Here is a 27391-nt window from a genome sequence, read left to right as displayed (position 1 = left end):
CTATTTACAAAAAAAAGGAGACTGTTAGCAGCAAAAATCCAGCACTTGTGCATTAACTACTGTAGAGTAACTTCAAACTTTAAGGGCAAAATAACCCATACATTATTATTTAGAACAGCTATATCTTGGATATCAAAATAAGCCTTTTACGTACTGTGACTTATGTGCAGCATAAGTCACAGTACTAAGTACTTCAGCTTGTTTCAAACTAAGATACCATAATAGTTTAAGGGGGAGGGGGGGGAGATTTCAATTGTCTACATCTTGTGCATAATCAAGTGTGCCTTGCAGGTTTCCTTACAATTTGCTAAAATATGTTCAAGTAAATTATGTATCTGCATTCAATTTTTGCATTTGACTCAATGGTTACTGGTTTTTCCCCCCTTATGTGTGTTTACTTTGTGTAAAAGTAAGTGTATACTACTAGTTAAGGAAAACTTAGCAGGAACTGTAGCTAACTATCCCATATTGAAAAGTTAGAGATGGACAGATAGGAACAGAAACTAACCTTTATTACCATCAACTTAAGAGTCTCAAAATAGAAACAAAGCTTACACCTCCCTTCAAAATCACAATTTTGAGCCCCATCCTGCATGCCTCACTCCCTCAATTCACTGGACATTTATGAATGCTCACGTTGCTGCATTAAGGACCTGATTCTCCAAAAATGAAGGTAATTAGGATGATGGCTTTACTAAGACAACATGGACTGTCCCAGAGTATGACGATAAGCTGATTCAGATGTTATTGAGCTCATTTAGCACAAAACCATTCGCCAATCATTTGAAATTGTTTTCAGTTTTGTACATTTAAATTGGACAAGAAATGCAGCAAAGGAGAGAAAACATACTGGAAGCTGTTTTCTTCCTCTTTCCCCACAAAAAAGATTTGTATAACCATATTATAAAATAAGCCTGAAAAACAAGCCGTGAGAAAATGTTAAATTCATATGTGGAACTGAATACCAAAAGAAGGTAGTCAGCTTATCCTCAGTTTCTGAAAAAGGAGTCGCAAACGCTGTGCAACACCACTGGAGATCATGGGCCAAATTCAACTACGTATAAAACAGATTAAATACATCTGATTTTGCCTGTGATCTCCAAAGTTGTTGCATGAGATTTCTTCACTCTACTTTCCTTCAAGAGGAAGACCTGAAGTGCTCCTAAACTTAGATGAAGGTCTCTGTTTCCAGGGACTGAATGTGCAGAGTGCAAATTGTCCCCTCCCCATATCCCCCAGTTCAACTCCCAAGAAGGGAGGCATTTCACCACAGCCACCAGCATTATGCTCGTAGAAAAGTCTTAGTGTGACTGTGCACCATAAGAGACCTTTAATTATAGAACTAAAATCGGTCACAATATTGTCCATCATCTGCAGGTCATTTTGTGGGACCCTTGACTACAATAGGAAGGGAAACTGATTAAAAGTGGCTAAGAGATTTAACACTAGTACAAAACTTTGAGACTTTTATACTAAAATGTTTTCTTAGCTCTCTCCATTAACATGAATAATTTTGCTACTGTATGCAAAGGTTTGCTGCTAAGGATATTCTCTAGATAGTCACTAGATATTCTCTACAAGTTCTTCAATTAGCAACTGGTTGCCTCAATAGGGAGAAGTACATGGAGAGCAGACATCCATATGAAATTGCTGTGGGAGGGGTCTGAATCTGTTCCATTTATAAAACAAAATCCCTTATACTGAAGAGTGATTCTATTATTTGTTAAAAACTTTGAGTGCAGCATATGTCTCTCCCAGAGCAGCATAAGAACGATAAACAGATTTTATAAAAAGCAATCTAGATTAGCAATCTTTACAAAGGAGTACAAACCATTAAAATGAGAGGAGGAGGAGGAGGGCTGGTGCGGTGGTCTAGTAACAGTTTGATGCTCTGTCCTGTTTCAGGGGAGAAATCCAGGGCTGGAAAAAGTAGACACATTCAGTCCCATTAAAGGGGTGAGAGGAGGAAATTCAGCATTGTTTAGTGACCACCTCTAGTCAGCACCACCAGAATTATTTCATTCTGGAGATCGCAGGCAGTAAGGAAAGAGTTGCTTGGGAAGCCTTTCAGATGGGACAGTGCATTTAAAAAGGTAAGAGCTTGAGGGGGTTCAGAACTAAAAAAAGTTCAGAGCTTTCAAAGATACACAAAGTGGTCCTACCCATTTAAATTATGCTCTTGTATTTTTAAGCTCCTAGTAGCTTTCCAGTTTTGTAGTCTCATTCCATGTAGACAACCTTTTGCTAGTGAGTAGTTCTTACTATTCACCCTCTACTTGGGTTAGAAGTGATACAGGTGGGGTTCAGCAGTAAGTGATGTGCTGCCCAGTCTAACTTTAGAGATATTCATATGCCTTGCTTTTTTGAAAGGAGCAAGAGTGCATATAGTAGATTAAGTACGATGAACCGATCTGCTACATTAATGTGCATGGATACTATGTAATTTAGTGAAATTAGTGGTACTATTTCTTCATTAAAATGAATGTAATGTCATAAGTGCAACATAGAATGAGTGTTGGGCTGTCTACTAAGCTTTATCTTAGCTGCATTCTTGAAGTCTTAAAACACCTCCTCACCACCACCATCTTTGCATGTTTACACACTTCTAATGAGTTTGAAAACTTTAAATTATATAAATCTGGTTGAAACAGGACAAAAATCTTATTTAAACTGCATATTAAAAACAAGACACTTAAATATAGAAAGCATGGAAGCACTTTAAAGCCTACCCATACTCCAAGCTGGATGCTTAAAAAAGTAATCAAATATAGCTGAAAGCTTATTAAGGGTAACATTGGGGAAAGTGTGCTATTATGCATATCTCCCCAATAATCTAAGTAGAGGGCTCACACAGTAAAGATCAGGAATGCTCTGAAAACATTAGTGTAAAATTGATGTGAAGTCTTCATTTTCACTAAAGTGATGCAGGATTACTGAGCTCGTGTTCTAACTATGAATAGCCTATAAAAGGATACTCAGCACTGTGCCCATTTAGACAACTAAAGACCACAACAAAATGATGCACTATTTATTCAACTAATACCAGAGGGTAGCCAACCTGTGTCAAAATCACATTAGCTACTCTAGGAGAACATCTCAAGTCTCAAACTTGCATCATGCCGTATCTGTATGTGGAAATTTGAGGGACTGGTTTCTTCAGAGGGTCACATATTTAAAGCTTCCATTTAGGACCTCAAAACGGACTCCTTTTCAGGGTGAGGAAACGAGTGAAAAAAGTGAGTAGTATTAAGTGCTTTTCAAACTAAGATCATACCTGCCATGTGCAGTTATACTGAAATGATCAAGTATCTAATACAATCAAATTCAGTCTAATATACAAGCGCATAGCTACAGCTCTTGACTTCCCCATCCAAAACATCAAAAAAGTCAGACTCGCTTTCTATCTGGCTCTCTGGATTCACAGTAAATTTCTGCTAATGCTTCAGCCCAGAACCTTTGCACTATTGGTGCCCAGGCCTTAAAGCAGCAGTGGGTAGCAAAGCCAGTTAATCCATTGCTCACAAGCTCCTGTGAATAGCAGCTGCACAGAAAAACCCACTCAGAAACAGGAGTATAGCATCTAAAGAGACACATTATTGGGTAACATTGGTTAGGCTGCTAGCTGAACCACTCAATCCATTTTCACTCTTCTGGAGCATTTTCACAGCACTCGGCACCTGCAGTCCAGTACTCAATGCAAGTCCGCCACACCAGACCTAGAAGATAAACCATTACACAAAGCTACAATGAGTCAATGTTTCAAAGCCAGTAAAATCCATTCCCCCCACCCCCCACCACACACATTTTCAAATGCAAAATTAAAGATGAACTTTACATCCTAAAACTACAGTTGTCCTTTTCAGGAAACACCCACTTCCTACTCTTCAGTCAATGTACTGGACGGGGAATTCTACTCAAAATAACCTTCAAGTGTCTATGAGAGGCACTGCCTAGTACACAGTGATGTCTTGATGAAGATTGTCAGAGGGGACAGGGAGTTAAAGCATAGAAATCAGAAGCGAGTTCCTTCAGGGATTTAAGGAAAAACGACCCAGTAAGTGGGATAAAATACAACATGGTTTTACCAAGGGTAGCTTGTACCAGACCAACCAGATCTCTAAGATATTGATTTTTCAGACAAACGAAATTCAGTAGATCTACTCTACCTGGATTTCAATAAGGTATTTGACAGTTTCATGTGGGAGAAGATGGGGATTGATACAAGAATTGAAAGGTGGGTATGGAACAAGTTAAAGGATCATGACAACAGGTGATACAGAAAGGTGACCTGTCAGACTGGGGGAAGGTTACTAGCAATGTTCTTCAGGGATCCGTTTTGGGACCAATCTTATTTAACATTTTCATTAATGACCTTGACACAAAGTGGATGAGCGCTAATAAAAAGGTTGCCCATGCGATCTTAATTTTGTCCCTTTGTGCATCCACCCTATGTACTGAATAATGCAGAGGTCCTAAAAGAAAAAAGGATAATACACCTGTACCGCGATATAACACAAATTCGGATATAACATGGTAAAGCAGCGGGGAGCCCCGGGCCCTTTAAAACGCTGCTCGAGCCCCGCTACTTTACCACATTATATCTGAATTAGTGTGGAGCCCCAGGCCCTTTAAATCCCCGCCCGAGCCCGGCTGCTGGAGCCCCAGCAGCTGGGCTTGGGCGGTGATTTAAATGGCCTGGGGCTCCCTGTAGCAGCTGGAGCACCGGGCCCTTTAAATCACCACCAGGGAAGCTGGTCCAGTCCGGCATGCCGTACCGCTTTTGCCCGTACGCTGTACCTAATCGTACCGGCTTACTTTCACCTCTGGCTAGAACGCGGTGAGATTTTTTGGCTCCCGAGGACCGCATTATATCAGGGTAGAGGTATATATTGAGAGACTGTGCATATGCATGATGATATGAAGGGGAAGAATTTAAGGATGCCTGTGCAACCTCACTTCTGTTATTTATTTCTTACCTTGAGTGTTTGACTGCAACCTAAATGTTTTTGTAATGCCCATCTTTTTAAAAAAAAATATAAAAAGGAGTGAACAAATGTTATTGTGTGCAACTAACTCCCCCTCCCAGCTCCCCACAAAATCCCACAACACATTCTGAGCAGGGGTTGAATCTTCAATATTGCATCACAGATAGCAACCCTGTCCTGTAGCTCAAGAGGTAGGAATCCCAGAGGAGGGGTTGACCAAAGTCCAGGTGCTTGATGAGGGAAGCCCAGACAAGTCCAGCTGTGTCCCTTTACATGATGTGAGTTGGAACTGCTGCCCTATGTGGTTCCCCCAGCCTGTCTCCTCTCCCACTACTGCTCAGGGATGCTCAGCCGGACTCCTCTCCCACTACTGCTACTCTGACAGCTCCTAGAAAAGTGTGCTCTGCTGCCCAAACTAGATACATAGCATGCTTGGTTATTTTGGCAGGCAAGAAGGGAAATGGTGATTTTTAAAGCTTTTGTTGAGATATAAACTTAACAGACTTCCCCTGCTGCACAATGAAGGCCTACCACAAACAAAAGAGGAAAGCTTCTCAAAGAAAATGCTCACAAGAATCCCATATGCCAAGTGTTAGGCAACCAAAACAGAGGTCAAAACATATCAGTGCTAAAAATAGAAGTAAAGTTAATTGGGTACTGACCATGAAACCTGGTAGTAGTGGTTGGGTAAATTTTGTTTTGAAGGTGTATAACAATTGCTTTGAACTTGCATTATAAAATGAGAGCTGACCTGAAAGAGAAAAGCAGGTTTTAAAAATTGCTAACATCAAGTTTCATATACAGACAAGAAGATATAAATTCAAAACTGGTCTGAACAATGAAGGACCAGAGCCCCAAAAGAGGATACAAAGTGACAGGTACCACTCAGGCAGTCAGCATACTGCAAATGTCAGCAAGAAATGTGTTACTCTTCATTCCTGGAATTTGGAGCGGTATGATATGGGTTTTATATGTGTAGTTCATAAGTTCTTATACCTGCTATTGTCAGGAGTTGCTTCGAAGAGTTGGTACTTGATCAAAAAGCCATCTCTTATGAAGTTAAAGGAATTTCAACTAGTGCCATATAGTCCACATCCTTATTTCAGCAAACGATCAAATACTACCCGCTTTACAGAGCTGTGTGTTAGCCTGGTTACCTTATTGCATAGAAAAGGTCACCACCACCTGTGAGTGGCCAAAGAGTACAGTACAGATCTAAGAACAGCAGCTGTCCAAAATATCTGTGGCAGCATTGCAAAGTAAGGGCTGAGAAGGCAATGCAAGTCAGTTCACAGAACTTGCAACGAAAGAGAAAGCCCAAGGCAGTAAGCCCAGGTAACCTCTAAGTTTAGTTTTATTCTAGTGGCAGTTTCCATAGTACTTGTTGTCTAGACAGTATTTTAAAAAAGTTTTATTTTATTGCTCTTTCCATTTGACAAATAGCTAAAGTCATCTTTTGGTTAATCCAAGTTCATCAGGGTATCTGAAAATGGGACAACTACTGGAAGACAAACAGTGATTTACAACATATTACCATTAAACCACTGCTTCTCTGTTCATAACCCTTCAACTACTTATTTATCAAGTAAGTTGTGAGAGGTAGGACAAGATGTATGTCTATTTCTTAGTTCCATATTTGCTGAATGTTTTCACCATTTTTCAGAAGTCTTCCCTCACACATTATATCCAGACTTTTAAAAATCTGTGATACAGAAAAATGTCCAGTGTTCATAACTCTGGTTTTCAAATGGAGCCAAGTAATTTGACAGTTATGTACAGTACCTTCGCGTCTCTCTCAATATGGTCTCCCTCCTCACCACGAAAAGGCAGATTAGTGTTGCTCCTAGGTTGAATCCTAATGTATTTCCACAACATTTACAGTATTACATACTTCTGCAATTTGGTAGTACCAAGCCATTACTAAATTTCAATCTATGAAGTCCACAAAAATATAAAGTTACCTCCATCAAAGTCACAGTACACTCCTATTCTGTCCGGAACAGTCATATCTAGGGCTTTGGCTTTATTATTGTGCTTTGCAGCAAAGGTGGTTTGTAGCCAGTTGTTGACATGGATACACCAGCTTGTGTTAGTCTTTCCCAGTTGATCAAATTTTCCCAGATTTTTATACGCTACTCCCACACTGTAGGATTTGCAGTCCTTCTGGGCTCTCACCTCCCAGTAGTGCTGTCCACTTTCAATAGCAGTGTCTCCTGTAACAGATCACAAATGTAGGGTTTTTTTGGTTTTATAGATTTCCCACTGGGCAAAACAATGAAGCATACTCAAGAAATAATTGCTAGGTAAAGACTTAGATGATGTAGACAGTGAGCCTTGTGGAAACAGACCAAAATCCAATAAATTTAAGACTATTAGAAACCTTGTGTATATTCATCACATTCAGTTAAGATGGAACAGAGAGGCTTTTTCTGCTCTCTACCGAAGACAGGTAATTTAACAGAATGCTGTATTTAACAAAACAAGTGCACCTTGATGCTATCACAGTTGGCACATTAGAAAATGTCATTAAGCAGAAGTATTTTAGCTATCTTTTGGATAACCTTACAATAAAAGACTACTTCTCAAATGCTAGAATTTCCTGCATACATAAGTATCTTCAGTCCCTGAATGAGCACAAGGACCTCTGCACAGATCTAAAAAGGAGAATCTAGAATACAGATCCCAGTCTGAGCCCAGGCTGGGGGGAAGTCATTGTCAGAAAAACCTTGGGATTACAAGCTACAAATTCTCTCCTGATGGAAACCCAGATCTACAGTAACTCCTCACTTACTGTCCTCCCGCTTAACGTTGTTTCAAAGTTATGTTGCTGCTCCATTAGGGAACATACTCGTTTAAAGTTGTGCAATGCTCCCTTATAACATCGTTTGGCTGACTTTACAAGGGAGCATTGCACGAGTTCCTCTTCTCCGCCTCCTCCCCCTCCCTGCGCTTTTCTCCAGCCGGCTTTGAAGGGGAAAGCACCGCTTCTCTCCGGCCGCTGGCTGCGCGGCTGCCCCTGCTCCTCCTGAGTCCTCCGGCCCATGCTTGCAGGGCCGCATTCCGAAAGGGGCTTTAGAGCTGCAGGCCAGGGCCCTGCAGCCCCTGCGTTCCAGGTGGCCCTGCCTGCGGGGAGGAGGGGGGGCAGCTCCCAGAATCGCGGCCATGGGGGCAGTGCCGTGCTGCACAGAGCCACCTGCACATCCCCTTCACCAAACAGGAGCTACCCCTCCAGCCTGCCCCAGCCTCCTCCCGCATCCCCACCCTGAGCGCCCTCCCACACCCTAACTCCCTCCCAGACCCTGCACCCCCAGCCCTGAGCCCCAGAGGTAAGCCGGGGCACCTCCCCACCACAATACAGTACTGTACAGTATATAATGCCTTTTGTCTGCCCCCAAAAAAGTTTTCCTTGGAACCTAACCCCCCGCATTTACATTAAATCTTCTGGGAAAACTGGATTTGTTTAACATTGTTTCACTTAAAGTTGCATTTTTCAGGAACATAACTACAATGTTAAGTGAGGAGTTACTGTATCTACCCTTGCTCAAACACTAAGTAAGCATTAAAGCAAAAAATTCACCCTACCCAACACTGTGTATGATTCACCAGTAAAGCGATCTCTGCTGCCCCTTATCGATGGTGACCTCGAACTAACAGAAGTCCTCTTTGGAGATGGTGTGCCACTTCTATAAAACAAGAAATAAAATAATTTGCACTCCAGTACGGGGACGTTTATAGACCAGTCAAATAATTGACAGGAAGTTTTATTTCTCTTGCAGGATACAGATTAGTTTATGTGAGTCATGCCTGAAGTGTTAGGTGCTTGTGTTGCAATTTCAAATGGCATGCTGGACCAGCCATTAGCTGCACTATAAACTCTTCTACATAGAAATGAGCTAGTGATCATGCACAAGGAGGGCTGACGGAGAGGAAAGAAAATGAAAAGCAAACAAAAAAAGATTTAATGAAAATGAGGTAGTGAAGAGGAAAGCCAGGAGCGCTGAACAAGGGAATGGGAGGAGAGTAAAATCAAAATTTAGAATTTAAATGAGTCATTTGTCATTCAAATTATATGCAAGAGGTAAATACGTTTTCCCCAATTTCTTGTAGAAACCTAGAAAGTTTTGATTGCCATTTTCCAACATCAAAATTTGTAAGTAACTAATCAACATGGCACGTCACTTTTTATTGATATTCAGGTGTATAGTGAAGCATGAGACAAAGTGTTGACGTTCATCACAACACAGCCTGGAATGTCATTGCAATTTTTAAAGTTGCTTGCAGAAAAAAAGTAGCAGGTCTATACGCCCATTGATAAATCCTATGGGCACTTTATTATATTTTTAGAGAAGTTTGTTTGCCTCTTGGATTCTTAATGCTACAGTAACACTGAAGAGAATCTTTTAAAGGAGATATTAAAGATCTAAAAAGCATTTTACTACACAACTTAATGGGCCTGATGCTAGTATTTCTGTAAATACTAAATACAAGTTGGTGTGCTGAATTTCAATAGATGACGGAGGTGGAAAAAGCTAGCTGAGATTCAGCAGCTCAATACTTTCTTTTAATGCATTAAAACCAGCTACTTATAAAGCAATGTTCTTCCACTCAAGAATGATGATCAGACCAAAAAAATGCAAGGGAGTAGATATGGTCTACTTCTTGTTACTATATTGGAGAAGCCTCTAAAGGTTGTTAGATACATTAACGAATGTACCTCTCAGACTTGTAGTGAGAAAGTACTCACAAACTGGGGTTTGTGAACCCCGGGGGGGGGGGGGTGTCACCAAATGTTACAGGGGGCTCTCGGAAAAAAATTCCCTAGTGGCGGACAGAGCTCTCCATAGGGATCCCAGGCAGCACGGGGATAGCAGCCTGGAGCCTTGGGGACTTCCAAGAGCTAAGCAGACCAAAGTAAGCATATCTATCACACTGAGGAGATTTAAACTTCAAGACTCCTTATAAGAAATGGAAAGGGAGGTGGATATTTTTTGCTGTTTTTAAAATTAAATAGGCAGCTAGTATTGTTTTTAAAATTATTATGAAGAACAAGTTTAAGCTTTGTTGTAACATGCATTGTTTGCCTGGACTGCTCAAGACCTGAATGCTTGTGTAGGAGGAACTCTTGAGTTGTCTTCTTAAATACCTTCATGCTGTTTCACATCTGATACTCCTTGATGAAACATAGGAGTCAGAGGTGCCAGTATGGGGGGGGGGGGGAAGAGGGAGAAGGGGCTTTAAAAGCTTAAAGTTTTTACCCTGGGAATGATTTCTAATCTATATTGAAATAAGAACATCCTTTTTAACTGTAACGTCACTGTGTAATATCAGCGTGATGGAATACTGTTTCTCAAGTGCATGCCTATAGTCAAGGTTCCAGCATTTAACTGTTCTGAGACCAATTACAGCATTTTGCAAGACAGATTAGTAGTGTTCTCAAATTGTGCTAAAATACTTGGTCATGTCCCTGACCTGATTATAGTTTAGATACACCTTAAGAAGCAGACTTTAATTTGCCAGATTGTAGGATGTCATAGCAGCTCCTAAACTGCTTGCAAAAAGAGGAACAAGGTGGGTGGGATAGTCTTACTTCTATTGGTGAAAGAGACACGTTTTTGAGCTACAGACCTCTTCAGACCTGTCTTTCACCAACAGAAGTTGGTCCAATAAAAATATTACCTCAGCAGCCTTGTCCCTCTAATATCCTGAGACCAATATGGCTACAATACTGCAAGAAGAGGGTATAAAATAGGATAACAGTACTTTAAAAGCAGCATATAACAGTTTCAAAGCAAGCCGAATGAAACATTAAGGCTTGTGATAAACAGGAATAAAAAGTAACAGTTTACTTACCAAAAGAAAAGAAAATAAGTGAAAGCATGAAAAAGAGCAAAGCCAAGAATTAAAGCACATTTTCAGAGGGGAAAACAATATCCACTGCAACATTCCATCCTGCTCCATGTACGCCACTGCTGAGAAGCCATCCGCTTCTGTTTTCTATCAGAAGCAAGACCTTAGATTTTCCTTTTAGATGAATTTCCAGCAAGGTATGCAGAAAGTGACATGGTCATTTAGAGACTCATCATTTGACAAAAAAGGTAGCATACTAAAAGCAGACATTTTGCAAGTTGGGATTTTTCCTCCACTCAATTTAAAACAAAAGTTACTCCAAACATTGAAAACATGCTACTTTATTTGAGGGGGGGGAAAAAAAAAAAGTGGTCTGTAAATGACCATTTCATCCAATGGTTTGACCTTCTCCACTTGACTCCAACAGCCTTTAACAGTTCACACAGTAACCTTTACTACCTTGGAGAAAGATGAGTAAATAAGGTAGTGTATTTTTAAACAATATTAAGCTGTCCTTTTCACAAAAACTAGCAATCAGAGGAGTAAGTCTGGGATAAAATAGGCACAAAACAAGTTTGTTAGCGTATCACTTGCTACTGGGCCTTTTTCAAATTTTATTCTAATGCATTCTTGGAAACACGGTCCAGAACAGAAGGTGGGGCAGTAGCTTCTCCCAAGCCACCAGCACTAAGAACCAGAAAGCTTGTCTAATAGCTTCTCCTGGAAGCTAGACTGTGCAGGGGGACTGGCTCCTTTCACAGAGAAAAATATCAAGAGAGTTGGCTAGAATTTTTCTATGTGTTGAACATTTTATGTCCATGAAGAGAGCAGTGCACAGAAATCCAAGAAATAATGGAACAAGTAGTGGTCCTCTCTAGAAGCAGCAGCAGAAAAAGAAGTTAACATTTAGTTTCAGGAAGCATGCCAAAGAGTAAGGGCAATACACTCATCTCAGGAGCGGTTTTGGATAGATTTTACTGCTGCTGACCTCCCAGGCAGTCAAGTTTATAACATGTATGCACGATGAGAAGTACGGGGAGGGAGAGATACAGGAGAGAGTGGGCAATAGTGCATTTTTATTTTGATCCCATAACTAAACCAATGAAAAGGAAAAGATAAGCTGAGGAAGGAGAATCTGTAAAGAAATTCCACTCAGCAAAAGTTTCATTAGGTAAAGTCATAGGCAATACTCTGCGTTTCAAATACAAAAAACACATTGAGCATCATAGACCATTCTTCAGTTCACTGCCAGTTCCCCCTCCCCCCCAAAAAAAGTCAGAAAATTTTATCCTGGGTGAAAAATATTTAATTCCTATTTCAACCGGGGGGGGGGGGAAGAGGGGGAGAGAGAGAGAGAGAGAGCGCGCTCTCAGTGGTTTGAGCATTGGCCTGCTAAACCCACGGTTGTGAGTTCAATCCTTGAGGGGGCCATTTAGGGAACTAGGGTAAAAATCTGTCTGGAGATTGGTCCTGCTTTGAGCAGGGGGTGGGACTAGACCTCCTGAGGTCCCTTCCAACCCTGATAGTCTATGATTGTATGATTAAGGAAAATTTCAAAACTAAGTTGTTTTGAATAAAAGTAAAAACTTTTGAAAGTCTAAAAGTGAATTGGTTAAATTTTTTTTGAATTTAGGATTTGACTGAAACAATTCAGCAAAACCATTTTACAAATTCGTAAAGTGATTTGGTCAACCCACATCTTCATTTTTCACCAAAAAAAAGGGTCAGATGAAACATTTCAGCCAACTCCAATTGTAAAAAATTCATTGCCTTTAAAAAGGAAAAAGTATTGGTGTAAAAGAAAAAACTATACAGGTGTACCAGTACTTCCAATCAGGCAAGTCTGATCATCAGGATAGCCATGCAATTCAGACCACTAATCAATGTAGTCTAGTATTCAGTCTCTAAAGATGCCCAGTAGCCTCAGAGGGGTGGGGGGGGAGACAAGAAGAGAGAGGGTAAGAATCTATAGATGCTAACTCATGGTTTAACTCTATCCATCTAATAGGTAGCAAGCTATAGGTATGGCATACCATTTCGGGGCTGAAGGCATTAAGGGTTCAAGCGTGAGGGACAATGTACTGAATAGAGAAAAACAGTGATTCACCTTCTCATAACTGTTGCTCTTGCCCATTCCAATCAGGTGTGCGTGTGCCGCATGCACAACAGCCAGAAGATTTTCCCCCTAGCAGAATCCGTAGGGTCAGCCTGGGTGCCCCCTGGAGTCGTGCCTTCATGGCACTCAATATAGGGCCCTGCCAACCCGATCCCCCCCTCAGTTCCTTCCTATTCTGACAGCGGGGTAGGAGGGTGGGTATTGGAATGGACATGAACACCACATCTCGAAGAACAGTTACAAGAAGGTGAGTAACTGTTTCTTCTTCGAGTGCTTGTTCATGTCCATTCCAATCAGATGACTCCCAAGCCTAAGTTCTGGAGGCAGGGTTGGAGTGGTCTACTGATTGGAGCAGCACACTACCAAAGGCTGCATCATCTCTGGCTTGCTGGGTGAACGCATAATGTGTAACGAAAATACAAATGGAGAACCATGTCACCGCTGTGCATATTTCCTGGGTAGGAACGTGAGCCGGGAATGCTGTTGTAGAGGCCTGTGCCCTGGTGGAGTGCACAGTAATCGGCTGGGCAACCACCCCTACCAAAATTATAGCACTCACGTATGCAGGATGTGATCCATGACAAAATCCGTTGAGAAGAGACAGGAAGACTTTTCATTCGGTCTGCCAAAGCCATGACTAGTTGAATGGACTTTTGGAACGGCTTTGTTCTCTCAATGTAAAAGGCTAGCGCTCTGTGTACATCCAATGAGTGAAGACTCTGCTCCCTACTGCTCCAGTGTGGCTTAGGATAGAATACTGGAAGGAATATGTCCTGGCTGATGTGAAATTGGGAGACAACCTTTGGGAGCAAAGCCAGGTGCAGCCTGAGTGGCACCTTGTCCTTATAGGACAAAGCGTAAGAGGGCTCTGATGTTAAGGCCTTGAGCTTAGACACCCTCCTGGCTGTTATCACTACCAGAAACGCCACCTTGTATGAGAGAGAGAGAGAGCAGGGAGCACGTCGCCAATGGTTCAAAGGGTGGACACATCAGTTTAGAAAGGACCAGGTTGAGGTCCCAACCTGGGATCAGTTGCCTGACCTGTGGATATAGCCTCTCAAGACTTTTCAGAAAATGACTGATCATAGGGTTGGCAAAGACCGACCTGCTGTCTGTACCTGGATGGAAGGCTGAAATGGTAACCAGGTGAACCCTTATTGACGACATGGATAGGCCCTGCTGCTTGAGGGCCTATCCATGGGAGGAGGTAGTCCAACATAAGCGGTATAGTGGCAGGCGTCGGAGATAAATGATGCTGTGCCGCCCAGATTGAAAAGCTCTTCCACTTGACAAGGTAGGTAGCCCTGGTAGAGGATTTCCTACTGCCAAGGAGGACTTGTCTAACCCCATCCGAGCAGGCAAGCTCCACTGGGTTCAGCGATGAAGCTTCCATGCCGTGAGTGCAGCAACTACAGGTTTGGGTGCAGATGGCAGCCATGGTCCTGAGTTAAGTCTGGGAAGAGCAAGGTGACTGGGGCTTCCACAGACATGTCCAGGAGGAATGTGTACCAGCTCCAGCCTGACCCAACCAATGCTATCAATATTACCAAAGCTTGTTCCCTCCGTATATTGAGGAGTAACTTGTGAACGAGCGGGATGGGTGGGAACTCGTATAGGAGATGTTCCTCTTCCCATAGGGAGACCATGTTCACTACGGAGCCCGGACTGTGGTTCCGTAAGGCGCAGAATTACTGACACTTCCTGTTGAGTTGTGTGGCAAAGGGGTCTACCCAGGGAAAGCCCCACCAATGGAAAATGGAGTTTGCAACATCTGGGTGTAGGGACCACTCGTGGCTGTGGAACAATCTGATGAAGTAGTCTGCCAACTTGTTCTGTATCCCAAGGAGGTACGATGCTTGCAGGTGTATCGAATGCTCTACCCAGAAGTCTCACAGGGCTTCCTGGTACAGGGAGAGGAGCGTGCACTGCCCTGTTTGTTGATAGACAACACCACGGCGATATTTTATGTCATAACTGATACACATTTCCCTGTTAGGGGGGCTCCGAAAGTCTGGTATGCCAGGCGCACCGCTCTCAGCTCTCTGACATTGATGTGGAGAGCCAGTTCTGCCTGAGACTAGAGGCCTTGTGTCCTGAGGTCTCCTAAATGTGCTCCCTAGCCCAAGTCTGATGCGTTAGTCATCAACAAGAGGTGCCTGGGGGCTGGCGAAGCGGATCCCTGCACACACCATCTGTGGATCGAGCCACCACAGGAGGGAATCAAGGACCAGGTGAGGCAGAGTCACTACCCTGAGCCTGGCATGTTGCACCACGCAAGTGCATGCGGCCATGTGTCCTAGGAGTCTTAGGCAATTCCGTGCTGTGGTGTTGGGAAACTGCCTGAGATGACGAATGATGCTGCCCGTGGCCTGGAACCTTGTTTCCGGTAGGTACGCCCTGGCCTGGGTCGAGTCCAGCACTGCCCCTATGAACTATCCTCTGAACAGGGGACAGAATCGACTTCTCCACGTTCAGGAAAAGGCCCAGTTCGTCAAAGGTTGCAATGATGAATCCGACTTGCGCCTCCAATAGAGCCCTGGATCAGTCAGTCATCGCGGTACAGGAAAAAACTGGTTACTTACCTTTCTGTAACTGTTGTTCGAGATGTCTTGCTCATATCTATTCCAGTTAGGTGTGCGCGCGTGCGCCGCGTTCACAGATGTCGGAAACTTTTACCCTAGCAGCTACCCGTCGGGCCGGCTGGGGAGCCCCTGGAGTGGCGCCGATATGGCGATCCATATAAGCCCCTGCCAGCCCAACCCCCCTTCAGTTCCTTCTTGCCGGCTACTCCCACAGAGGGAAAGGTGGGGGGGGAATGGAATAGATATGAGCAACACATCTCAAGAAACAACAGTTACAGAAAAGTAACCGTTTTTTCTTCTTCGAGTGATTGCTCATATCAATTCCAGTTAGGTGACTCCCAAGCCTTACCTCGGAGGTGGGGTCGGAGTCAAGGAACTGCAGATTGAAGGATCGCTCTACCAAAGGCTGCATCATCCCGAGAGTGCTGGATGATGGCATAGTGGGACGTGAAGGTATGAACCGAGGCCCATGTGGTAGCCCTGCAGATTTCCTGGAGAGGAATGTGTGCCAGAAAGGCAGCGGGTGACGCCTGAGCTCTCGTGGAGTGAGCTGTAACAGCAGGCTCGGTGACGTTTGCCAGGTTATAGCAAGCACGAATGCACCCGGTGATCCACGAAGGTATTCGTTGAGAGGAAACCGGGGCGCCTTTCATCCGCTCCGCAATGGCGACAAACAACTGGGTTGTTTTACGAAAAGGCTTTGTCCGGTCTGTATAGAAGGCGAGTGCCCTTCTAACGTCGAGAGAATGGAGGCATTTACGTATGTCAGCATGCGGTTTTGGGTAGAAAACCGGTAGAAAGATATCCTGGCTCACATGGAAGCGGGACACCACTTTTGGTAGGAAGGCCGGGTGAGGTCTTAGTTGGACTTTATGAAAGATAGTATAGGGCGGCTCACAGGTGAGAGCGCGTAGTTCGGAGACCTGTTGAGCAGAAGTGATGGCCACTAGGAAGACAACCTTCCAGGAGAGAGAGAGAGAGAGAGAGAGAGAGAGAGAGAGAGAAGAGAACAGGTGGCCAGTGGCTCTAAAGGAGGGCCCATAAGGCAGGAGAGGACCAAGTTGAGGTCCCATGCAGGCACTGGTGGCTTCATTGGAGGATGGATTTTCTCCAGGCCTTTGAAAAAACACCGCACGACCGGGTGTGCAAACACCGAACGCCCTGCCGCGCCTGGGTGGAACGCAGAAATGGCCGCAAGGTGGACCTTAAGGGATCCAAAGGCTAGGTGCTGGTCTTTTAGGAACATCAGGTAGTCCAAAATGCGTGAAATGGAAGCCTGGAGTGGGGGCACCTGCTGCTGAGTGCACCAGCTGGAAAACCTCTTCCACTTAGCCTCGTAGGTAAGCCTAGTCAACAGCTTGCGACTTTCCAGAAGCCTCCGCCTTACCGAGTCCGAACAGGCGCGTTCAGCCTGGTTCAGCCACAGATCCTCCAGGCCATGAGGTGGAGTGACTGGAGGTCCGGGTGTAGGAGACGGCCATGGTTCTGGGATACGAGGTCGGGAAGCCTGAATTGACAGGTACAGCAGAGTCGGGTACCAACACTGACGTGGCCAGGCAGGGGCTACCAGTATGACATCTGGCTTGTCCCGGCGGACCTTGAGGAGCACCTTGTGAACCAGTGGGAATGGTGGGAAGGCATACTGCAACTGGCCCGACCACGTGATCTGAAAGGCGTCCGCTGAAGAGCCCAGACTGACTCCGGAAGGAGCAGAAAACTGGACACTTTGTTGGTCCACGAAGCGAACAAGTCAATTCGGGGAAACCCCCAGGTGCGGAAAACGGAATGGATGATAACCGGGCATATGGACCATTCGTGAGACAGAAAACGCCTGCTCAAAGTATCCGCCAGGACGTTCTGGACACCCGGCAGGTACGAGGCCTGAAGGTTGATGGAGTGGACTAAGCAGAAGTCCCACAGAGAGGGGGCTTCTTGGCAGAACAGCAATGACCGGGCTCTACCTAGCTTGTTCAGGTAGAACATGGCCGTGGTGTTGTCCGTTATGACTGCTACGCAGTGGCCCCACAAGTGGGGAAGAAAGGCTTGGCACGCAAGGAGGATCGCCCTGAGCTCTCTGATGTTGATGTGCAACGACAGCTCGCTCTCGTGTCATAAGCCTTGCATTGTCAGGCTGCCGAGGTGGGCTCCCCATCCCAGGGCAGACGTGTCTGTAACCAGAGTCAGAGTGGGTTGGGGGGGGATGGAACGGGACCCCGGCACCCACCATCCGAGGGTCCAGCCACCACTGCAGGGAGTCAAGTGTGCGTGTCGGGACCGTAAGGACCATCTCTAAGCTGTCGCATCCCAGTCGATAGGCAGACTGCAACTACGCCTGAAGCAGCCTGAGCCTTAGCTTGGCGTGTTGCACTATGTATGTACAGGACGCCATGTAACTCAGCAGTCTGAGGCAGTGCTTTGCTGTGGTGGTGGGAAACTTGCAGAGGCTGGTAATTATGCCTGCTACAGCCAGGCGCCATGCGTCTGGAAGGAAAGCCCTCGCTTGGTTTGCGTCCAGGACCGCTCCTATAAACGCTATTGTTTGAGTAGGGGGCGAGGACGGACTTGCTGAGGTTTACCATGATGCCTAAGCGAGTGAACGTGTCCATGAGTAGGTGTATCTGCGACTGGACGTGATGGTGAGACCGGCCCCGTATAAGCCAGTCGTCTAGGTACGGGAAGACGCGTAACGTGGTGTTGACGAAGAAAGGCAGCCACGACCACCATGCATTTTGTAAACACGCGGGGGGCTTTGCACAAGCCAAAGGGGAGGGCTGTGAACTGATAGTGCGTCTTGCCCACCACGAAACGGAGGAAACATCTGTGAGGCAGACTAATGGAGATGTGAAAGTACACGTCTTTCATATCGAGGGCAGCATACCAGTCTCCCGGATCCAGTGAAGGGATGATAGTGGCTAAGGAGGCCATACGGAACTTCATGTTGACGATGTACTTGTTGAGCTCCCCGAGGTCCAGAATAGGTCTTAGGCCTCCCTTTGCCTTGGGGACAAGGAAGTAGCAGGAGTAGAAACCCTTGCCCCTGAACTCCTGAGAAACTTCCTCTACTGCCCCTAAGACAAGGAGGGATTGAACCTCCTGGATGAGGAGTTGCTCGTGAGAAGGGTCCCAGAAGAGGGACAGGGAAGGGGGGTGGGAGGGCGGGATGGTATGGAACTGGATAGAATATCCCGTCTCCACCGTGTGGAGGACCCAACGGTTTGATGTGATACAGGACCAGGCCCGGCAGAAACGGGATAGGCGATTCAGGAAAGGATAACTGTCCGGTGTGAGAGCTGGTGGTCTGCCCTCGGGCGTACCTTCAAAAAAACGGGCACTTAGGGCGCGGGGGAGGCTTAGACTGTCCTTGACCCTGTCCTGAGGGGGGACGGGACGGGACGGCCTCCGTCGGGAGTATCTGTTTCTCCGACATGAAAAGTCCTGCCTCCGTCTAGGCGGGAAGGGGCGCTGCTGAGTGGTCTGGGGCTTAAACGGCTTTCGTTGGTTAGCCGGGGTATGCATACCTACAGATTTGATAAGTGTTTCTTGTGTCCTTTAGGGTATGCAGGAGAGAATTGGTTTGCTCTGCAAACAAGCCCTGACCATCAAACGGGAGGTCCTGGATGGTGTTTTGGACCTCCGGTGGAAGACCCGAGGACTGTAGCCAGGCGTTTCGTCGCATGGCAATGCCAGAAGCCAGACTGCATGCAGCCACGTCTGCTGCGTCAAGGGAACCCTGGAGAGAGGTCTGGGCCACCAATTTTCCTTCCTCAGCAATGGCCCCGAGCTCAGTACAGGCCTCCGGTGGGAGAAGGTCTTGGAATTTAAGGACCGAAGACGAAGAGTTAAAGTTGTATCTATTGAGGATTGCCAACTGGTTGGTGATCCTAAGCGAGAGACCCCCAGTAGAATAAACGCCTGAACCTTTTTGGGGGAGAAGTTTAGAGTCCTTTGATTTGGGCACAGGCCATTGTTGGCCCTGCCTTTCTCTGGCATTTACCGCATCCACTACGAGCAAGCATGGGACGGGATGGGTAAAAAGATACTTGTAGCCCCTGGTGGGAACGAAGTATTTTCTTTCTACCCCGTTGGCTGTGGGAGGGATAGAGTCAGGGGTTTGCCAGAGGAACTTGCGTTATGAATAGCCTTGTTCATGGGGAGGGCCACCCTGGAAGGCCCCTCCGGGCCTAGAATGTCCACCATGGGGTCCTTGTCCTCCACAACCTCCTCAATTTGGAGGTTCATATTGAGGGCCACATGCCTCAACAGTTCTTGAAGGGCCCTAAAGTCCATGAGGGGTGGACCAGACGATGTGCCAGCCACTGCCTCATCAGAGGAGAATGAGGACGACTCCACCAGGAGAGCCAGGTCGGGGACAGGCTCTGGGTCAGTCGCAGGCATCTCCTCTGGAGCCCCTGGGGTAGTCTCTATCATGGGTGCCGACTGCTCAGGTAGGTCCGAGTCCAGAGGAGGACGGCTGAGGGATGCCTCAGGAGGACAGGTGTTCGAACGCGGCAACGGCTGGGCCCCTAGGGGGGCACCTTGTGCTTGGTGGTATGCCCAGGGGGTCCAAAATTGCCACTGAGGCTGCCAAGTGGTCACTGGGGGGGTTCTGCCCCAGGCTTCCCAGGCCTGACCGGGGAAATGTCTGAAGCCCCCGAAGCTCTTCCCGACCTCCCAGAAGGGGATTGAGATCACGATGGCCAAAGAGGGGCAGTGCGCGAGTGTAGTAGCGGGGGCACCGAACCCCTTGGTAGCCACGGATCATGGGGTGACCGCCGCCAGGAAGCGGATCGTGCTGGGGAACAGTGCCGATCGAGTGACCAGTGCCGCGCTGGGGAATAGCGCCACTCAGATGATCGGTGCCGCGAAGGGGAGCAGTAACGGGCCGTGGACCGGTGCTGAGGCGACAGTCGACTCTGGGATCGGTGTTCTGTGCGGCGGCGGTCTGTACGGTGCCGTGAGGTCCCTTGGCGGAATCCGGACCTCGAGTGGGATCATGTTCCAGCAGTCGACCGCGACCTTGAGCGGGAGCGGCTCCAAGGGTCGGGGCTGCGAGACCAGTGCCGCGAGTCTAACCGGTGCCGTGAGTCAGACCAGTACCTGGAGTGGTGCCGGGACTCGGAACGGCATGGAGATGATGGTCTATGGGCCAACAGTCCAAACATCGCCGGCTTGCCTTTGGAAGGTACCGGAACTCGGGTCGGTGCCGGGCCCTGGGTACCGGGGCTGTCCTCTCGATGAGGCCCCTAGTGGCCTCGAAGGTATCCGGAGTGGAGGGCAAGATAATCTCCTCCACTTGAACTGCAACCTGTGTTGGGCTGCCCTGTTATTCGATCGGAGCTTGAACAACTGCATCGACTTGGACGGGAGGTCTTCCCAGATCTTGCTTTTTTCCTGTAACTGGGGAATGGGAATGGTGCCGATGCGGGCGTTTCTGGGTCCCGGGAGATCGTCGGTCCCGAGGTGGGCGTGGGATCTTCTGCGGTGCTGGAATCGGCACCGCTGTGGGAGCACTGCACACCGAGGCACTCAGGCCCGCATCTTGGGAAGGCCGCAACGCAGACTCCATAAGGAGTTGTTTAAGGCAAATCTCCCTCTCCTTTCTTGTCGGTGGCTTGAACGCCTTACAGATCTTACACTTGTCAGCCTGATGGCCCTCCCCCAGACACCTAAGGCAGGAGTCGTGGGGGTCGCCCGTAGGCATGGGTTTGTTGCAAGACTTGCAAGGCTTGAAGCCCTGGGACGGCATGCCCCAGGGCCCCGCAGGGCAGTTGAAGAGCGCTAAACTGCCCTCAGCAATTAACTACTTAACACTACAGATAATAGTTAGTGTTAAGAGTTTTCTTAACAATTAACTAACAACGATTGAGATATGCTAGGGATTAGTGGAGCACTTGGGAAACCAAGAGACCACTGTTCCAACAACCGTCACAGACGGGAAGAAGGAACTGAAGGGGGGAGGAGGGGTCGGGCCAGCAGGGGCTTATATGGATCGCCATATCGGCGCCACTCCAGGGGGCTCCCCAGCCAGCCCAACGGGTAGCTGCTTGGGTAAAAGTTTCCGACATCTGTGCATGCGGTGCGCATGCACCCCGAGTGATTGCTCATATCAATTCCAGTTAGAAGAACACCACCTGTACCTGGCGCCTGTGCAGAAATGTGGCCACGCCCGCCATGCATTTGGTAAATACTCGAGGCGCCGCTGACAGGCCGAACGGGAGGACTGAACTGGAAGTGGTTGTTGTGCACCACAAACCTGAGGTATTTTCTGTGGGACGGTGTGATTGCTATATGAAAGTACACATACTTCAAGTTGAGAGCGGCATACCAGTCCCCTGGATCCAAGGAAGGGATAACAGAAGCCAAGGAGATCATGCAGAACTTGAGTTTCTTCATGAACTTGTTAAGCTCTCGCAGGTCTAGGATGGCCCTGAGCCCGCCTTTGGCTTTCGGTATTAGGAAATACTGGGAATAGAAGCCCTTGCCCTTCTGCTCCTGAAGAACCTATTCCACTGCCCCAAGCAAGAGGAGCGATTGCACCTCCTGAATAAGGAGTTGCTCATAAGAAGGGTCCTTGAAGAGGGATGGGGAAGGGGGTGGAAGGGTAGAGAATTGGAGTGACTATCCCCTCTCTACCATGCGGAGTACCCAGTGGTCCAATGTAATGGTACCACACATAGTAGAAAGGGGATAGACAGGACGAAAAGGTAAGGCGGGATGCCTGTTTTGAGCCTGACGAGGGGTTTAGACTGGCCAGAGGAGGGGTGAGGTCTCTTCCTTGAGTTCCTATTCCTCTGCACCACCTGTCTGGCCTACCCTGAGCTTGATAATTCCTCGGTGGGGTGGGGGGAACCGGGATTTGAAGTACCTCCACTGGTTGGCAGGGGTGTGGAGGCCCATGGACTTCAAGGTGGCCGGAGAGTCCTTGAGGCTGTGCAGATGAGAGTCAGTCTTCTCTGAAAACAAAGACTGACCCTCGAAGGGGATATCCTGAATTGTCTGCTGCATCTCATATGGTAGGCCTGAGACTTGCATCCAGGAACTCCTTCTCATAGCCACCCCTGAAGCCATGGTGTGAGAGGCTGCATCCGCTGCATCCAAGGCCACCTGCAGGGACACATGGGAAAGCAGTTTGCCTTCCTCGACAAGTGCGGAAAACTCTGCACGAGAGAGTCTGTAGGCAGGAGCTCTGAACTTTACCATTGCGCCACAGGTAGTATAGTTGTATCTGCTAACCACTGCCTGATGGTTAGCAATACGAAACTGCAACCACTCGTAGAGTACATTTTTCTACCAAAGAGGTGATTTTTTTGGCCTCACAGTTCTTGAGAGAGGACCCCTGGAAGCCCTGGTGCTTGTGCTGGTTAGCTGCATCCACTACCAGGGAGTCTGGGAGAAAGGTGAGTTTGTGTATACAAATGTTCATACCTTTGAGAGGGAACAAAGTACCTCCGCTTGTACCTTTTCATGGTCAGTGGCAACAAGGATGGGGTCTGCCACAGTCTTAATGGCATCGCTGATCATTTTGATCATCACCAGCCCAATAGGGGATGGCCGGGAAGGGGAGAGGATGTCGACCACTGGGTCCGCTTCCTAGACCACCTCCTCCATTTTGATATTAAGGTTCTGGGCCACTTGTCTCAGAAGCTGCTGAAAGACCTTACTGTCCTCTAAGGCCAGAGCGGTTGAGGAACCCGCCACCACCTCATCCGGCAACGAGGAGGATGAGATGGTGGCCAGTACTGGGGCCTGTTCCCTGCCTTTGGCTCCCCTGGGGGCGAGGAGAACCGGTGCTGCGGCTGGTGCCTCCAACATCAGTCAGTTTAGTGATCAGTGTTGAGGGCGGTGCAGCAACCCACGCCCCCGTCACCAGTGGCACAATCAGTGCTGCGGTCATTGATGTTGAAGCAGAGACAGTCGACGCTGGCGGATGGGTCCCTGCCGGGATGCCCAGCGTGGAGGGCTTATGCGGCTGCGCAAAAGAAGCTGAGGCCACCAATGTCAATCTGGAACCCTGGCTCTGGTGATAGGCCCAGGGTGTCCAGAAGGGCCATTGAGGGGCCTGCCACTGGTTCAGCCATGGCGCCAGGTACGGCTGTCAGTCGCAGCGGGAGCAGGATCTTCTGCTCCTAATAGAGCGCAACGCCTCCGCTTCCAACTCAGAGGTCTCTGACTGTGAGGACCACAGAGAAGCGGAGCCCCTTGATGCTGGAGAGCGGTGCCAACTGGGGGATTGGAGTGGCTCCTCCACATGGGTCGCCAGTGCCACAGGACGATGCAACGGAGACAGTGGTCTTATGGCCGACATCATCGCTGGTTTGCCCATAGATGTACGGTACCTGTAACTGGTGCCAGCAACCTCACCCGCCTAGGAGTTGAAGGTGGCGCTGTGCCAAAAGTCCACTGCCACCTCGAACGCCACTGGCGTGGAGGGGAGCTATAGGTCCTTGTGGTGGTGGGCCAGTGAGTGGTGAGAGCCGGACTCAACTGGACTTGTCCCGGGGCAGGAGGTGATGGAATCCCCACCAAATGGGTGCCCGATGGGGGCTTGCTGGCCAACTGGTCTTTAGACCTGGTTGGGGAGTGCCCTCTGTTGGCCTTTCCTTTTGAGGGGCACTGGAGAGTGGGACCTGTGGGCGGAGCCATGACGGTGCCGAGGGTATCTAGCAGAGTCCTTCCTCGGGACCAGCTCGCACCTCGACAGTGCCGGAGCTAGAAGAAAAAAAATCTTCTGGCTGTCGTGCACGCAGCGCGTGCATACCTGACTGGAATTGACATGAACAAGCACTCGAAGAAGAACTAAAGATTGTAAGCTGTTTGGAGCAGGGACTTTCTTGTTTGGTGTCTGTTCGGTGCTTAGCACAAGGGGGTCCTGGTCCATGACTGGCGCTTCTAGTCACAATAGTAATATAAATTAACAATGTTAGATTGTATTGAAACTTGAGCATGTACAGCTCCATTTGATTCAAAGGAGTTATGGCATATCCCACTCTTAGGGTAACAGGCTGTTCTCCTGAGAATGGGGACTGCATCAACCTTCCCCATGGATGAAGATTAGATTACTAAACCATTAAATAAAAGCAGACCAAACAAAACAAAAACAAAAAGGTACTGTCTTGGTTACTGATGAAGGCTGTTGGATGGGCTCATGTTTTATCTAGAGAAAGAGCAAGGATTAAAAAGGAAAATTCTGAAGATTTTCAGCAAAGCTAGAGGCTAGATCCTAGAACTAGAAAAGTCATAAGTTATCACCTTGTATTGTTCTTCAGTACAGTAATCTGGCCACTGTCAGACAGAAATAAGCAATGATTAAAAGATGTCACTACTAAAAATTGTACACATTAACTTTAGAGACAAATCTTAACAGCCTTTCAAAACTGTTCACACCACTGGCAACCACCATCAGCCAGGAAGGCATTTATTGTTTTAATGTTAGGTAACTGAATGTGTGTCACATTAGATGTTCATAATTATACAAATAAGTCTTGACTAAGTGCAACTTTTATATATGATATTTAATTAAGTTCTTCTTTTCTCTAGATTTGGCCTTCTGGTAAAGCTTAAACTTTAGTAAAGGCTACAATCTTTATTGCACAGCCCTCCTTTAACTTTCACAGAATATTTTACTCAATTTGCTATCAAAAGATCTTGGTATCCTCACTGATAATAGTTTAGAAATATCAGTATCCTTTCTCCTTCATCCATCAACTATGGTTCCATGAGGCAGCCCAAACTTGAACTACCTCCTATTATGTGAAGTTCATTCCATTTTTTAATTAAGTGGCTGGTTACCCATTTCATCCCTTACTGTCCATACCATATCTGATGCAAGATAGTAAGTTTAGAAGTTGAAATAGCTGACAGTCATGGGGAATGCCTCATCAGCAGTGATAAACTGACAGGCAGTTAAGAGCAGCCAAAACACCTCTATGGAGTAGATATACACCACCTCTAGGTATGACAGATCTTATATAATTTTAAGGCTAGTGCATGAATAGACTCAAGACTACTCAGGTAGGAGACTTGGTCCCTTCCCCCTTTCCCTTACCCAGTGTGTTTGAGCTGACCTCAACCTTGAAAGTCTAGAGCAGTGGTTCTCAACCAGGGGTATGTGTATCTCTAGGGGGTACATCAACTCATCGAGATATTTGCCTAGTTTTACAACAGATTACATAAAAAGCACTAGCGAAGTCAGTACCAACTAAAATTTCATACAGACAATGACTAGTTTATACTATTCTATATACACTATACACTAAGAAGTATAAAATAAGTTGATTGGAATATAATTATATGGTAAACATGAGAAACCAAGTAATTTTTCAGTATTAGTATGCTGTAACACTTGTGTCCTTTTAAATCTGATTTTGTACACAAGTAGTTGAGGTGAAATTGGGGTACACAAGACAAAAAATATCAGACTCCTGAAAGGGGTACAGTAGTCTGGAAAGGTGGAGAACCACTGGTCTAGAGTACTTAAAAAAAAAAAAAAAAAAAGATATTCATACAGTACCATGGAAAGCAACTTAACTCCATGGTTGAGAACAGCAGTTTGGCAGACAACTGATGCAAAGAATGTAGCAGGACTATAGAGATGGAAATGTGTGTCAAGGACAGCTTTTCAGGGTATGCCAATACACCCTCTACTCTTTCAAAAAAGGGCCATGGATTGGTTCTCTTTATGCTGTTTTTTCTTTTGTTTTATCAAACTCCATCCATCTACAATACAGTATTAGCAAGATTGACTCAGTCTTTCATTCTTCGAACTGGTGGTTCTACCGTATCTAAGTGCGTCAGACCTGAAGCTATGACAATTACTGTCCAATAGTGAAGTAACTGGAGATGGCTTACTCTATTTGACTTGGGCCACATTACATAACTCCTTGAATTCACAAAAGAAGATTTTTAGGTGTTAAAGTTTTAGATTCAAGAAATTCTAACTCTTGATTTGGCTTCTCTTCAAATATTTAAAGTGGCTTACTTGAGTGTCTCCTCTCAATGGGACTACATGCCTTGTCCCTCCCTTGGGCCTTCCCCATCCTATACCACAGCAACGTTTCTTCCAAATAGAAATGTCTAGATGAAATTTCCTTTGGTGTCCACAGTTGCATCTCTCCTTACTCATCTGGTTGGTGTAAACTCCCACAGAGGCAGGAGTGTGCCAGCTACCAATACTACTGACTTTCCTCCCTTCACTTCCTGGGCAGTGTCCATAGTCCAATGAGCCAGGTATACCTGACAACTCCCTATTTAAGGATCTTTAATTCAACCCTATGGTCCAGGGAATCAGCATCTCATGGTATGCCAATTCAAAACTAATATATTAAGTATCTTAAGCGCAAACAGTGCCATAAAATAGTTTGCTGCTCTAAACATGTTAACCTTATTCAAATTAAGACTTCAGGTTACAGATCTTAGAGTTAAAGTTCTCACCTGCCTTTATTCTCTTTTCCTTTTATTTTGTTTTCTTGGCCTTTGCCTCCAGTAGGATCCCACTCAACATAAGAATCTTCAACTTTCAGGTTCAGATGAGATGATGTATTGTCCAAATTGAAGACAAGTGCTGATTAAGACAAGATTTCCAAGAGTAAAAAGACATGGATTATCTCCCCATGCTGTCTATTTAAGGAAAAAAAAAACTTAGGAGTAGTAGACAACAATGCACTATAAAGTCAAGTAATTATATAGTTAAAACTCGTGTTGGTCACGGAGGTCATGGAAGTCAGATTCCGTGACCTCTGACTTCTGCAGCAGCCTGGTGCGGCTGGCCCGGGAGCTGCCTGCGCAGCTTGGGCCCGTTGCATTGGCTGTTGCTGGGGCAGTCTCGGAGTTTGGGGGGGGGGGGGCGCCACAGGCCTCAGGGC

The 27391-nt window shown here is 46.5% G+C and overlaps 1 protein-coding gene across 3 annotated transcripts in view; it reads right to left on the bottom strand.

The window, feature by feature from the left end:
- Positions 1-236: 236 nt before the first annotated feature.
- FSD1L (fibronectin type III and SPRY domain containing 1 like) overlaps positions 237-27391 on the bottom strand; it is a 64449-nt gene continuing 37294 nt past the window's right edge. For 2 of the 3 annotated variants that reach the window (XM_024208022.3, XM_029911316.1), the window contains 5 exons: positions 26961-27090; positions 8568-8668; positions 6947-7198; positions 5648-5736; positions 237-3716 (listed from right to left, as the gene is read on the bottom strand). In XM_024208022.3, coding sequence (XP_024063790.1) covers positions 3594-3716; positions 5648-5736; positions 6947-7198; positions 8568-8668; positions 26961-27090 — 695 coding nt within the window. In that variant the 3' untranslated portion in view covers positions 237-3593. Of the gene's footprint in view, positions 3717-5647; positions 5737-6946; positions 7199-8567; positions 8669-24779; positions 24813-26960; positions 27091-27391 lie in introns of all 3 variants that reach the window. The other variant, XM_024208020.3, reaches the window with a different exon arrangement.

Source organism: Terrapene carolina, unplaced genomic scaffold, assembly GCF_002925995.2.
Source record: "Terrapene carolina triunguis isolate 2854851 unplaced genomic scaffold, T_m_triunguis-2.0 Scaffold94, whole genome shotgun sequence".
Taxonomy (NCBI): domain Eukaryota; kingdom Metazoa; phylum Chordata; order Testudines; family Emydidae; genus Terrapene; species Terrapene triunguis.
Note: the sequence above shows the minus strand (reverse complement) of the source record. Positions and strands in the feature narration are given on the sequence as shown.